General features: G+C 43.6%; 1 protein-coding gene across 4 annotated transcripts in view; it reads right to left on the bottom strand.

Moving 5' to 3' along the window:
- The window catches only part of stxbp5l (syntaxin binding protein 5L), a 234,287-nt gene that overhangs the window by 16,267 nt on the left and 204,178 nt on the right, over positions 1 to 13,842 (bottom strand). For 2 of the 4 annotated variants that reach the window (XM_045704491.2, XM_082967014.1), the window contains 2 exons: positions 13,269 to 13,373; positions 6,945 to 7,127 (listed from right to left, as the gene is read on the bottom strand). In XM_045704491.2, coding sequence (XP_045560447.1) covers positions 6,945 to 7,127; positions 13,269 to 13,373 — 288 coding nt within the window. The remainder of the gene's footprint in view (positions 1 to 6,944; positions 7,128 to 13,268; positions 13,374 to 13,842) is intronic. The other 2 variants (XM_014164005.3, XM_014164007.3) reach the window with 1 other exon arrangement.

The raw sequence follows: 13,842 nt of genomic DNA, 5'->3' as shown, positions 1-13,842 counted from the left end.
TTCACTCTTAATATTTTCATTCAAAAAGCAAATTGAACAAATTGGAAAAGGCTCTAGCTAAACACTGCTTTCTCTCTGCCCTACTCTGTCTTTACTAACAGTAGAAAATAAAAAGTGTATCAGAATAAAGAAAAGCACCAACACATCATTAATACACCTTATGGCATTTCACAGTGTCTTGGATTATCAGGCAAGCAAACAAAACTGAACAAGCAAACGCAGTAATAACGATGTGTGTCCGTGGCATGCAAACATCAGAACAGTACACTAAGCACATACAGAACAGCTGTACCTTGGACACAGCACACACTCCTATAAGCCATGGAGAGATAAAGTACAAAACCATGTTCATCCTGTCAACCCCAGTACAAGAGCAACAAGCGTGTGTCCCTGAACATCTTTAGACAGGACATGGACGGTGACAGAGCGACGTGGGGCCACAGGACGGACGTACTGACTGACGGAGTTGGGGACAGTGGGCCGCACGTGGCGGTGCACTGCGCCCCCTTACCTCTCTCGCTCCAGTTGTAGGAGGTGGTGTGGTGCTCGTCGTGGGAGTACATACTGACTCCATGTAACTGCTGAAGCATTGCCCTCCTGGACGCATAACCACCTATTCCCCACACCACATCACAACCCCCATCCAAACCCCCAACACCAACCAAGCCAGCCAGAAAACCAGCCGACAGAAGGACAGACGGGACAGACGGCAATACCAGAGATAGACAGAGGGGGAGAGAAAAAAAACAACTCAGCTGGGATGAGCATGGTTAGGACAAAAGAAAAAGAGAGAAACAGAGAAGTTTTATCCCTCCAGCAGAAAGAAACTGCCTAACCCTCCTCCTATATTAAGTGCCAGCTGGAAACTACAAACTCCTCGGACCATACATGACAAGTGAAACCTGTTTCTGTGACTAATCAATAGGGATATGAAGATAAATAAATCCCTCTAGGCTGCAGTACAGCCGAGCCATGTTTAGGGCAACGCTACACTACGCTACAACGCTGCCGGCTAGCATTGAGGCTAGAATATATAATGGCTTTTATGTCCAGAGTGGCAGCTCATTTTCTGTTGTGTGTGTCCGGGTTATGTTTGTGCATGACAGAGCCTTCAAGGTGGTAGCTAATGAAAGTCACGCACAGTGGCACTCGGACAGGACACGGGGACCCCCAAGGGGGCCAAGCAGGGATTTAGTAGGAAGAGGGAGGGGAGGAGGAAGAGAGAAGAAGGGGAGGAAAGTAGAGAGGAAGGTAAGGAAGGAGGGCAATGCTTCAGCGACTCAAGACACACATAGACAGTATAGTGGAGAGACGAGGACAGACAGACGCCCTGGAGCTTCATCTGACACCTCGGTCAATAACTTCATCACTACTGGAATGAAACCCATAGGCTTCAGCAAGTTAATACCCCACATACCACCCAGGTAGTGAATGACAAAAAGCGCCCACTTTGGCCTCATGGGCGGAATGACGAAACTCTGGTGTTTCTATGTCAAACAGTTTTGTTATATTTCAGTCTTCTGTGATGTATATAAACTCCAAATGAAATACATTTTAACTCTATGTCTGACATGGTCCAGGTGTCTTCTTGTTTTTAAGCCCATAACCAGGTGTGTGAGGTGTATACCTTTGTTGAAAGTAGATTTGTTTAAGACTACCAAGAATCACTCTGTGTGACCCTGATTTAGCCCACTGCAACAAAAGGTTGCAGTGATCGATGGCTTTGTCCATTCACAGTCATTGTTTGCTCCTAACAATGTCAAAGCTGTAACTATGGCCATAATTGCCTCATGTTGCATAGCTTTAATATTTCATTCTCTGTCAGACAGGGAGGCATGGCAGGGTTGTTTACGTTGTGCCTGTCCCCTTTCTCTGGTGTGTGTGTCGTCTGGTGTGTGTGTGTGGCGTGTCGCCTGGTGTGTGTGTGGCGTGTCGCCTGGTGTGTGTGTGGCGTGTCGCCTGGTGTGTGAGCCTCATTACAGGAACTCAGCCCTTCACACCGCTCATTGACCTTTCATTATTCCAGTGACCCTGCTGTTTCATCGCTGTGGTAACCCAGCCAGCGCTAGCGACAAACTGAATGGGTAAGGGGGTCGCACTGCCTGATGGGAGCACCAGCATAACACACGCCATAGACTGGCTACGTCCTAAATGGCACCCTATTCCCTACATAGTGCACTATTTGTGACCAGAGCCTTATGGGTCCTGTTTAAAAGTAGCGCACTATAAAGGCAATAGGTGCCATTTAGGACGTAGGTATAGTCTCCATGGTGAGAGGAAAAGATATTTAAACATAGTTAGTGAACCGCCCAGGGCATATATAGCACTAAAACTACTTTAACACCTCCTAGTCTCCCATGTGCTTTGACATTTTGAGGAAACCATATTAAGATCCACCTGTTGAGCTGTTGGCTAGTTTTGATACGGTTACACAGTTTGAGTTCAAATGAGGTCATCTATCCTTCTACAAATTCTTTTTATTTTTCCGGTGTGTCACCGTAACCTCTCACTACCTTCCTGTGTGAAAAGCTTTGAGAGAATAAGTATTAGGCCTATTTGCACGGTCAATGACTCCTCATTGTTATCTAGGCGAATCCCAATTTGGCACTCTGGCGACTTCAACACGTTGACAACGCTGATCTAGGCTAACTAAAGGCTTTCACACATCCTGCTGTCATTTCATTCCATTATGAACAGAAGTCAAGGTTCTGAGTTACAGCGAAATTGAACAAACTACATTTTGGCACTAATATTCTGTTCTAAATGGGCTTTTATTACCACTCTGACTCAGGAGCTCTGGGAATACATGTAAACTAGGCATTTATAGCATGTCAGTATCAATCTGATCAGTAACAAAGGCGACCGTGGCCTTCATTAAAACATGGGGCGTATGCTAATGTGGAACACAGCAGACTACAGCCTGCCTCCCAGCTCTATGGGTTCTACCTTAATGGAGGATTTGTTCAGGAAATGGAAATACAATCACACTGTTTTTGAGAAAGTGTGCATGCTGGTGTGTGTGTGTGTGTGTGTGTGTGTGTGTGTTTCGAAATCTTCTAGAATAGAGATTCTTATGTTGCCATTAACATGGATACATTTCAATTTCTATCCCTGATAATCACCCACTGTCTTTGCAATTCGGGAGCAGCTGCTACTTTTGACAAGTTAAAATGTTTTGTTTTCCGGACAGCCTCGGCTAATCAAACACAACTCAGAGTGAGGACTGAACACCCTGCGGTGGCCCGGGGCTGGTCCAGGGTCCAGGGTCCTCTTGGAACACAACTCTCTCAGTCTGCCTTCCGTCCCTCCCTACCTGCCTGACCATCTGTCTGATCTGACGCTCCAGCTGGGCGATAGAGCCCTCTGACGCCGGCGCAGGTCGGCTAACTGTGACGTTTTGGAAGCAGTCCCCATTCTCTCTGTACCGTGGAGAGATTAGCTGGAAGGACCGCTGGTGTCTGTCTGCTAATCCATCCGGATCGGGATGAACCAGAGTGGAGGACCAGCCAGGCCACGGTAGTGCTAGTGTGACCTGGATAGGAAGAGCTTTGGCCAGGCTTACAGTACTCAGATAACCCCTCGGTCTGTGCACTGACAGGACAGCACACAACAGCAGATCAATACCAGGGCAAACGTTTGGCATCCTGAGAATGACTCAGAAAGGTCAGAGAGTGGATTACGCTAACTCACTGATAGAAAAGTACAAGGATTGTGTAACACATCTATAAGTAATGTTTGACATTCTAAGCAGCGCATTTGTCACAGTATACATATATTAACCTTTAGATGTTGACATAACCACTCATAATAATGTATAGTTTTAGTATGCAGCTCTTGAAATAATATCTGGATATTCAGGTCCATAGTGGTAATCTGGGATATTCAGATCCATAGTGGTAATCTGGGATATTCAGATCCTTTGTGGTAATCTGGGATGTTCAGATCCATAGTGGTAATCTGGATATTCAGATCCATAGTGGTAATCTGGGATGTTCAGATCCATAGTGGTAATCTGGGATGTTCAGATCCATAGTGGTAATCTGGGATGTTCAGATCCATAGTGGTAATCTGGATATTCAGATCCATAGTGGTAATCTGGATATTCAGATCCATAGTGGTAATCTGGATATTCAGATCCATAGTGGTAATCTGGATATTCAGATCCATAGTGGTAATCTGGATACTCAGATCCATAGTGGTAATCTGGGATATTCAGATCCATAGTGGTAATCTGGATACTCAGATCCATAGTGGTAATCTGGATATTCAGATCCATAGTGGTAATCTGGATATTCAGATCCATAGTGGTAATCTGGATACTCAGATCCATAGTGGTAATCTGGATATTCAGATCCATAGTGGTAATCTGGATATTCAGATCCATAGTGGTAATCTGGATACTCAGATCCATAGTGGTAATCTGGATATTCAGATCCATAGTGGTAATCTGGATGTTCAGATCCATAGTGGTAATCTGGATATTCAGATCCATAGTGGTAATCTGGATGTTCAGATCCATAGTGGTAATCTGGATGTTCAGATCCATAGTGGTAATCTGGATGTTCAGATCCATAGTGGTAATCTGGATACTCAGATCCATAGTGGTAATCTGGATATTCAGATCCATAGTGGTAATCTGGATGTTCAGATCCATAGTGGTAATCTGGATGTTCAGATCCATAGTGGAAGGGTATTGCATAAAAGCTGCACAGCACTTTTAACAATATTACCTGAGTTTAGCTGCCACTGTGACTATACAATCTAGTAAATGTCCCTCTATCCTCAGTAAGGAGGAGGACTGTGTTCATAAACCATGCAACGTTACGTTAGACGACTTGTCTCTGTGTTAAGAGCCTATTATCGCCTATGTGAATGCATATTGAACTTGCATTCAGTTAAGGTGCACACAGCCCCACCTCCTGAATATACCCAGTAGAACATTTCCTTTGTGGATGTTCCATTCTACTCAGGACTAACAGGCCTGGGCAGCTGACCTCGACACTCAACACATTTTACCGTCATTTTGTCCATTTTGAGAAAATGAGCGCACCCCGACTGAGACTGGTGCTATTACTGGGCCAGGAGCTGAGTGACAGTACGCTGCTGTAAGACAAGGGCTGCGTCCCAAATGGCAACCTATTCCCCATATAGTGCACTACTTTTGACCAGAGGCCTACGGGCCTGAGTCAAAAGTAGTGCACTAGGTAGGGAATAGGATGCTAGTTGAGGCACAACCAGGGGGGCGAGGTCATGTAGCTGGCTGTGAAAGGGAAAGGGGATGCCTAGTCAGTTGTTCAACTGAATGTATTCCACTGAAATGTGTCTTCCACATTTAACACAACCCCTCTGAATCAGAGAGGTGCGGGGGGCTGCCTTAATCGACATCCACGGTGACCGGGGAACAGTGGGTTAACTGACTTGCTCACGGGCAGAACGACATATTTTTACCTTGTCAACTCGGGGATTCGATCCAGCAACCTTTCAGTTACTGGCCCAACACTCCTACCCACCAGACTATAGAGACGTAAGTGTGGAAAACAATGAATGGATGTCCATCGTTTGATGTTGTCTCGAGCTGTCTCTATAGCGTTCTGACTGTGACTAAAGAAAAATGACTGACAGGGGGGTATGATTGCACGTAATGGCATGTTGATCCCCATCCTGACAGCAGCCATTTTCTCTCACAGCGTTTCGCAGGGGCGAGGTAAACATTTTGGCTCGACAAGAAACAGAGAAAAGTAGATGTGAGTAACCGCTTGACTGTGTCAGATGAGAGGATGTCCTCTGTTTGATATTATTTGTGACAGGACGCCTCAAGACACATTCGAGCACAACAATGAAACATACCTACGCTGTGTAACACGGGACAAACATATGAGGATAACCTTCCTATTGAGGTAGTAACCAGAGATCCCAAAAGCAATGGTTGGGAAAACACTGGACAAACAACCAACAGGACTCAGATACATTTAGCCAAGTAGCAACATCCGGGATAGTATTGCAGTCAGATAAGCACCTAGAGGGAGTTAGACAGATGTGTATATATAAATACACATCTGGCTATATATATATACACATATATATTCATACACGTATATATTTATACACATATACACATATATATTTATACACACACATATATACACATAAATATTTATACACACACATATATATATATATATATACACACACACACACACACATACATACATACACAGTACAGTATGGAACGGAAACACCTACTGGTGCCACACATACAGCACATAGATACACACACACAAACACGCCACACACACCCACACTGTCACCATTGATTCACTAACACAGGGACAGTATGGGTGGTACAAAGTGAGGGTGTGGGCTGTAGTGTTGTGGTGTAGTCACATTGTGGTGGAAAGTGAAGGGCTGTGAATGACAAGTGAGGTCACAGCGGAAGGGCCACTGGAGGATGTGCGCGCAAATGTGTGTGAAAATCCCCAACAATTTGTCTTCAGCAAAACCTTTTGGTGAACTTTGACTTGATAGCCGTTCTCTTACAGTTTTACATGTGACAAAACATGTTTTGACGTGGTCAACTGTAATCATCTACCCTATCAATATAACACTCATCACAGAAAATGCTGAAGAGAAAAGTCCCACAGTATCCACCCTGCTGTCACTATATGGTGACTAACCAGGAGGGACATAACACTGTAACATTCAATGTCAGTTATACTTCAGTTATACTTCAGTAATACAGCATTCTCCATTTTTTTCTTCAGGATAGAAAAGTCAGAGAGAAGGCACAATCAAAATGAATGAGAAAACACCAGATATCCCACCAACCACAACCCAACCAATCAACCTCTCACCCCCTACCTGTTGATGACTGGTAGACATGCACTTAGGAGGGGAGGATGAGGAGGTTAGGAAGAGGGTTTAAGGGGAAGGGGACAAGCACACACCTTCTGTGTGGGAGGAAACAGGCAAAGAGATCTCCATGCAAGCGGCGGACTGGGCCTTGCGGAAGGGCGGTCGGCCAGGCCCTCTCCGGGTGAGCCGCGGGCCCTCGGGAACCCCTGTGATGCGAGGCTTCCCCACGGAGCAGGGCTGGGAGGTGGGACTAGTGCAATGTCCATTGACATGATCTGCAACAACGGCAAAGCATTAGCAAACAACTTAAGGAAAACAAAGCAGAGAGAGAGAGAGGGAAAAAAGTCTATGGTAAGGAGAAAATGACAGAGATAATGAATTAGAGTTAGAACGAGAGATATAGTTAGAGAGATAGAGAGTTAGAGAGATGAAGAGAGATATAATTAGATTTAGATGGAGATAGAGAGTTAGAAAGATAATTACAGAGAGATAGAGTTAGTGAGAGGAAGAGAGTGGAAAAGCAGTCAAAATATATGGAGAAGCTTTTTAGTCAATCCATGCCAAGAAAATAAAAAAGATACAAAATAATATTGATTAAAATAAATAAATAGATTCACAGGTGATGGTTAAGTACATTCGGTCGGATCAGGCATTTTACAGGATCAGAGTCTTTCATCATCCCTTTGTTTTTGTCCTCAAGTGGCATTGAGAGTTTCACACTCAGTACCAAACTTTATTTTACTTTTGAGAGATGCCAACGAAACTCAGGTAATACATTTTTGACCAGTAAGGTCCTCACCAGACTAGCATCAGGAGTGGTGCAGGACTTCAAACATTTAAGAAATCAGAGACCTTCGGGTAGATTCCAGAGTGTATCAATACTTGAATACAATTGGTTGATACTGTAGGTATACAGTGTAGGTATCCAGTGCAGGTCCATGAAACAGCATACTGGACTGTCTGATGCCTCTGAGACAAGGTGGGTACATGCATGGCGCCTGCTCGGAATTGTGTATATTCATATTGATACGTGTGTGTGCCCACACTTGCTTGTGTGTGTGTGTGTGTGTGTGTGCGCATGCACGTGTGTGTGCATAGATGCGCGTGTGTGTGCCTGCTCTCTCCAATCGTATTTTCGAGCCAAAGACCTTATGTTAATGAGACTCATTTTTGTTTTTTGATTCTATGGGCTTGGCTCCTATTTCGCAGCTCGTCAGCCTGTGGCTTCGTCAGCCGAATAGAGAAAGCTCTGCGCCACCAAGAGACTACCAATTAAGCAGCTGATGACGTCTGTGCCAGATGCAGGCCACTCTGCCGCTTTCATGTCTTCCCTGTCAAGTAAACAAAACTTTGGCATTTTATTGACTGACAGCTCCCAGTGAGGTAGCACTACACCAGTGCTCCATTTCAGAGCAGAAATCAGTGTGTGTGACAGGGAGACTTGTTGGGAGCAATCCTTGTTGAGTGAGAACTGCATTCAGAAAGTTGGCATTAGCCTGGGTGCCAGTCTGCTTCTGCTCTCTTGCCAACTCCTAGAAATTGTCATGCAAAAACATGTTCGTTTTGACAATGGAGTAGGCAAACGCACAAACAGATCTGGGACCAGGCTAAGTTGGCCCCGTGTTAACTACTGAATATGCCAGACAGGAATCTCTAGTGGGTTGTCTGTTTAGCTATGGTGATTTGAAGGAACACACACTCCTAACACCAAATCCCTTGTTAGGCCCATTGATGCAAATCTGGTTCACTTTCTAAGTGAGGATGAAAGACTCTGTGGTGCCACCCAGTCCGCGTGCGCCTCCAGTCCAGTTTCACAGCAGGCTGTAGCAGGGCAATAGCGGGCTTGGAAACTGGGGAGAACTCTAGTGCACCAGCCAATGAATGTGCTACATGACTACGCCATTGTGTGTCTGGCTAGCACTTATCATCATGGTTGGGTCTGCCAATCAGTGGTTTGTCCTGGCACAGTCTAAAGGAAACTGGTCCACATCAGAAGAAATGGCACTCTACCCACCCCACCTACACACACTCACTCTCTTTCTAACACACACAGATACATACAGTACACACACACACACACACACACACACACACACACACACACACACACACACACACACGCAGGTTCAAGTAATTTAATCACATGAAACAGTCCCACTTTGTAGCAGCTGTATCCTTGACTAATGACAGACAGCTGCTCATATTATATTTGAACTAATTACATAGGTGCATTACTATGTTAATAGCCTAAACAGTGTACTGATCATGGTTGAAATATATTTTTTTCCCACTGCATTAATGTACAATTTAATTTTGACTGCTTGGAATACTGCTTGAACCTTTTGATTCGCTTCCAAATGTTCAAATTTTTAAATGAGGTAGGCATGTTTTTGCTACAGCTATCATCCTTTTCAGTTTTTTTTTCTTCATTTTAAATGTTTGCTTGTTTACCAAACACTGTCTCACTCTAAAACTACAGCTACACATTTCAAACCTGTTGAAGGAAATAGTTATCATGTCACAGACGTCATACTGTAGATATTGGCACATTAGTGTACTGTATATGAATTGAAGAGGCATATAAGTAGAAGGATATAGTAGGACAGGACAGAGCAGAAGCATGAGTGAGAGAACCTGTGACTGCAAGGAGGTGCAGGAGCTCAAGAGATGTACTGAGAAAGAGCGTTTCGTTAAAGTCTACAGGAAATGCAGAATGGTCCAGTCACGATGGAGCAAGTCCCGTTTGAGAGACGGAAATGATCCAATCACGATGGAGCAAGGCTGTTTAGAGTTAGAGAATGGTCCAATCACAGTATAGAGCAAGGCTGTTTGGAGATAGAAAATGATCCAATTACGATGGAGCGAGGCTGTATAGAGACAGAGAAGGGTCCAATCTCAATAGAGCGAGAGTACATTTAGAAATGCATCTCCCAAAACGATATGGGCATGAACCACCTTTGGAAACACTTGCAAAATGTACGATAAACAAAAAGCTTACGACGGGTAAAAACAAAACATAGAAAGTCAAAGGAGAAGGACAGAACAGGCCAACAGTCTCATCATGATCTGGTCGAGTAGAAGAAGTGAGTGATAAGAAAATACTGCTGGTTGCGTGAAGAAGAAACTACTTGAAGTGAACAACGTAAACAAAACAAATTTAAATTCATATCTGCGAATAACAGGACAAAAGAGGAAGTAAATTAATCAAATGAAAAGAGGGTAAAACTGCTGGCTTTCGCCTACCGTACCAAGATCAGTCTTAAGATCTGTTGGCAGACTTAACTTTCTGCCGGGTCCCTTTACTGTAACAAAAGACATAGGAAAGAAAGGAGCAGTTAATGTTTCCAAACCAAAACCAAAACCAAAATGGAAGCAAAAGTAAAAGCCAAACGATGCAGAAAACAAAAGATCAAACAAAACAAAAACGAAACAACATAATTCAAAACGTGCAAAAGTGTGCAGTTGTCGCACATGGCAGGCAGATGCAGAGGCCATTCCCATCATGCTCCATGGTTTTCCCTGGCCAGTGCTCCCAGTCAGAGAGTGTAGACACGGGAACAGTGAAACAAGTTCTAGAAACAGGAACCGTGAAACCCGTTTTCGGGCAAGACTCCTTCCCAGTGTGTCTTCCAAGTCTTCCATTCTCTGGCCACTCAAATGCAACTGATTTAAGTATATGTATGTTCTGATTGTTTGTTTAATGTATTTCTGTATGTTAGAGTTGTCAGAGTTCGCTAAGGCCTGGGGGGTTTGGCATAAGAAACAGAAATAAACGGGGAACTCAAATAAACACAAAACAGATTGGAAAGAAACAAAGAAGTTCAACATTTTGCAAGCATTTTGCAGTATATACAGAACTGCAAAGGTACATGTTGAGAGAGATGGTCATTCATTTTCCTCAGTCGATTCAGAGGACATACCATGAGGTCACTGGTTTTGGTTGGTTAAATAATTATTCTGGTGTATGGGAAATGTGGGATGTTGTAAGGATGACAAATCAAGAAACCACACTCATTGTCCTCTAACCAATCTTTGTAAAGTAATGTTTGGGGCAAGCTAGCAGATATTGGAAAGTGCAGTTGTTTGATTGCACCATCTGTAAGTGGAATCCAGAACATTTTAGCTTTGAAATTGAACAAACTCTTCTGGACCCTAAAAGAACACTCTGTTTTACAGATGATAATTCAAGAGGCCAAAAGACTGAATTCCACCATCTTTCATTGACTTTGAGTAGGGGGAAAGTGGTATGCTGAGAAAGAATTGAAGTTGGAGTCATTTTATGATAAATTGCCCTGTTGGGAACAAAGAAATTGAAAGGGATTTTGATGTAAATTAAATGTTCTCCTTGTGCGGTGCTTGTGACGAAATTGCTGTGGTATAGTACCGTGGCATCATTTAATTCCGAAATCAATAAAGTGTGCGCGTGTGTGTGTGGCCAGATGTTGCGGCCATGATGCGTAGCAGCAGAACTGTGTAGAAACAGAGGAATATAATGATGGAATGACAGTGCTCTACCAATAGCACTGGTATTCACTATTCACAGGTGGAATTCTACAAGCCATTTAACAGCTCATTTGCACCATTTTAGGACTCTTGTGGGAATATCCCTGTTGGATAAAAGGATGTTTGAACTGAATAAAAGTGGGACTGTGCATTGTGCCAGCGATGCCTTTTAACAAATGATAGTATTTACATATTTGGGGACATAATTATGCTACATATCAACCTGTTGCCCTTTCCAGTTTGTCTTTATCAGTTATGGAAAAATAGAAAAGTATATTGTCTTGTTTATATGCCCTGATAACATCCAAATGCCATTTTATGGTAAATATTTATGAAGTATTAATTGCTAGTGACATGGAGCCTATTGCAACCATCAATGGCCACCAGATTATCGTCAATTGATCTCTTGTTAAACCATCAATGCCACCAGATTATCGTCAATTGATCTCTTGTTAAACCATCAATGGCCACCAGATTATCGTCAATTGATCTCTTGTTAAACCATCAATGGCCCCCAGATTATCATCAATTGATCTCTTGTTAAACCATCAATGGCCACCAGATTATCGTCAATTGATCTCTTGTTAAACCATCAATGCCACCAGATTATCGTCAATTGATCTCTTGTTAAACCATCAATAGCCACCAGATTATCGTCAGTTGATCTCTTGTTAAACCATCAATGGCCAACAGATTATCGTCAGTTGATCTCTCGTTAAGCCATCAATACGGGTTAAATTCACCAGCAGAGCTGATCTCAATTGCAACCATTATTGGGCACCTCTACCACTCCCTAAAAGCTGATGTCGGTGTTACCTCAGTCCTGCTTGCTACCAAAGTGTCTAAAGATACAGTATGTTCACCCTCTGATGGGTATTATCAACGGAACAATTTTGTCCTACTTTTTGAGCAGATTAAGGGCAATTTATCGATTTGACAATCATACCGTACAACTGAAATAAAGTATTTTCTCACTTACCACGACATATCTACTGTGGCAATTTACCCGTGTGAATGGAAAACTAATGTTGGTGTAGCCTACTCTTAATACTTTATATGATTCCAATTTATGTTATCCGTTAAATACAACTGTCTGTAAAATAAAATTGTCTGGTAAGGTCATTTCTTATCAAAATCGGAGGTAAACTATTCCTGGTCTGTCCATATTTGAAATGTGTAATTAAAAGTTTATCAGCCTGTCGGTTTCCGATGCTCCTGATAGGGCGATATTTCATTGGGGGCGGGAATAGAGAACCTAGACACAGCTGTCTGGTATCATCATGGAGTCCATGCAGTTAGACACATCACAGAGTATTAGATGTTGTTATTATGTTAAAGAGGAGGTTGTGGGTGAGAAAAACCAAATAGACAAAGTTAGTGTTACAAATGAATGAGAGTCAGAGTGCCCCCCAACAGGAAGGGCAAAGATGCATGGCCTTCCTCACAAGAACATGATGACAACAACAACAACAACATGGATGAATCACAGAGGAGCTGAAGAATTAGGGAGGAGTGTCTGACCTTGACTGACTCCTCCCGCTTTTCTCCCCAGTCTTCCTCAGTAGCACGGCTGATGAAGGATGCAAGGCCACAAGACCAGACCAGACCCAGCACAAAACACACATCGCCCCCTACAGCTGGGGCTGAGACAATGCAACAACGCCTATAAGCTGTAAATCTTCAGCTCACAGATGCATGAATCACAATGTTGAAAGTTGGAACAGACAAGCATAGGAACGCACTCCATATGCTACCATGCAACACCCCACACCCACAAACCCACCCACAAACCATCCTCCCTCCACCCACTCACCCACCCACCCACCCACGCACACTCCCCCACCCACGCACACTCCCCCAGCGATGGGACGTGAGAGGGACAGGTTTCCCTGGGTTGTGGTCCATCCTCTTACCATTGTCCAGTAAGTAAAAGACTGGACTGCAGTGGCTGGCTCTCAGACTGGCCACAGGCTCAGGCATGGAGCGAGGGTCATAGTGAAGGGAGCTTGGGTAGGGAACTGGAATAGGAGATGCAACAGAACACACACTTTTCAGGAGGGAGAAAACAAAACAACATGGGTGAATTGGGATAAAGACAAGCAGGTACATAATATCAGTTGATTCTGAAGATACCAATACAAGCGTGTACGATAAGGTCAAGGTAAGACTACCATGCAAACACAACCACAACAACAAAAACAGTGACTAATACTGCTACTACAATGACTACTATGTCTACAACTACTATCACGACTCACCATCACAAATCACTGCAACTCAATGAAATGTTGTCAATTGATGATACAGGTAAAGTAACACCTGTCGTTAACATTTATGCTAGGACTTTCCCCACAGCCGGTTGTCCAGTCCAGTCCACACTCCGGTCAAAACAACCCAGCACCCTTCCAACAGAATTCAGGATGAGAGAGTGTTCTTGAGGTATTGATTCCAGACTTGGCTAACAACATGTGCTTCCTTACTGTACTG

The sequence above is a fragment of the Salmo salar genome, chromosome 21 (genome assembly GCF_965601325.2).
Source record: "Salmo salar chromosome 21, fSalSal1, whole genome shotgun sequence".
In the NCBI taxonomy this organism is placed as follows: Eukaryota; Metazoa; Chordata; class Actinopteri; order Salmoniformes; family Salmonidae; genus Salmo; species Salmo salar.
Note: the sequence above shows the minus strand (reverse complement) of the source record. Positions and strands in the feature narration are given on the sequence as shown.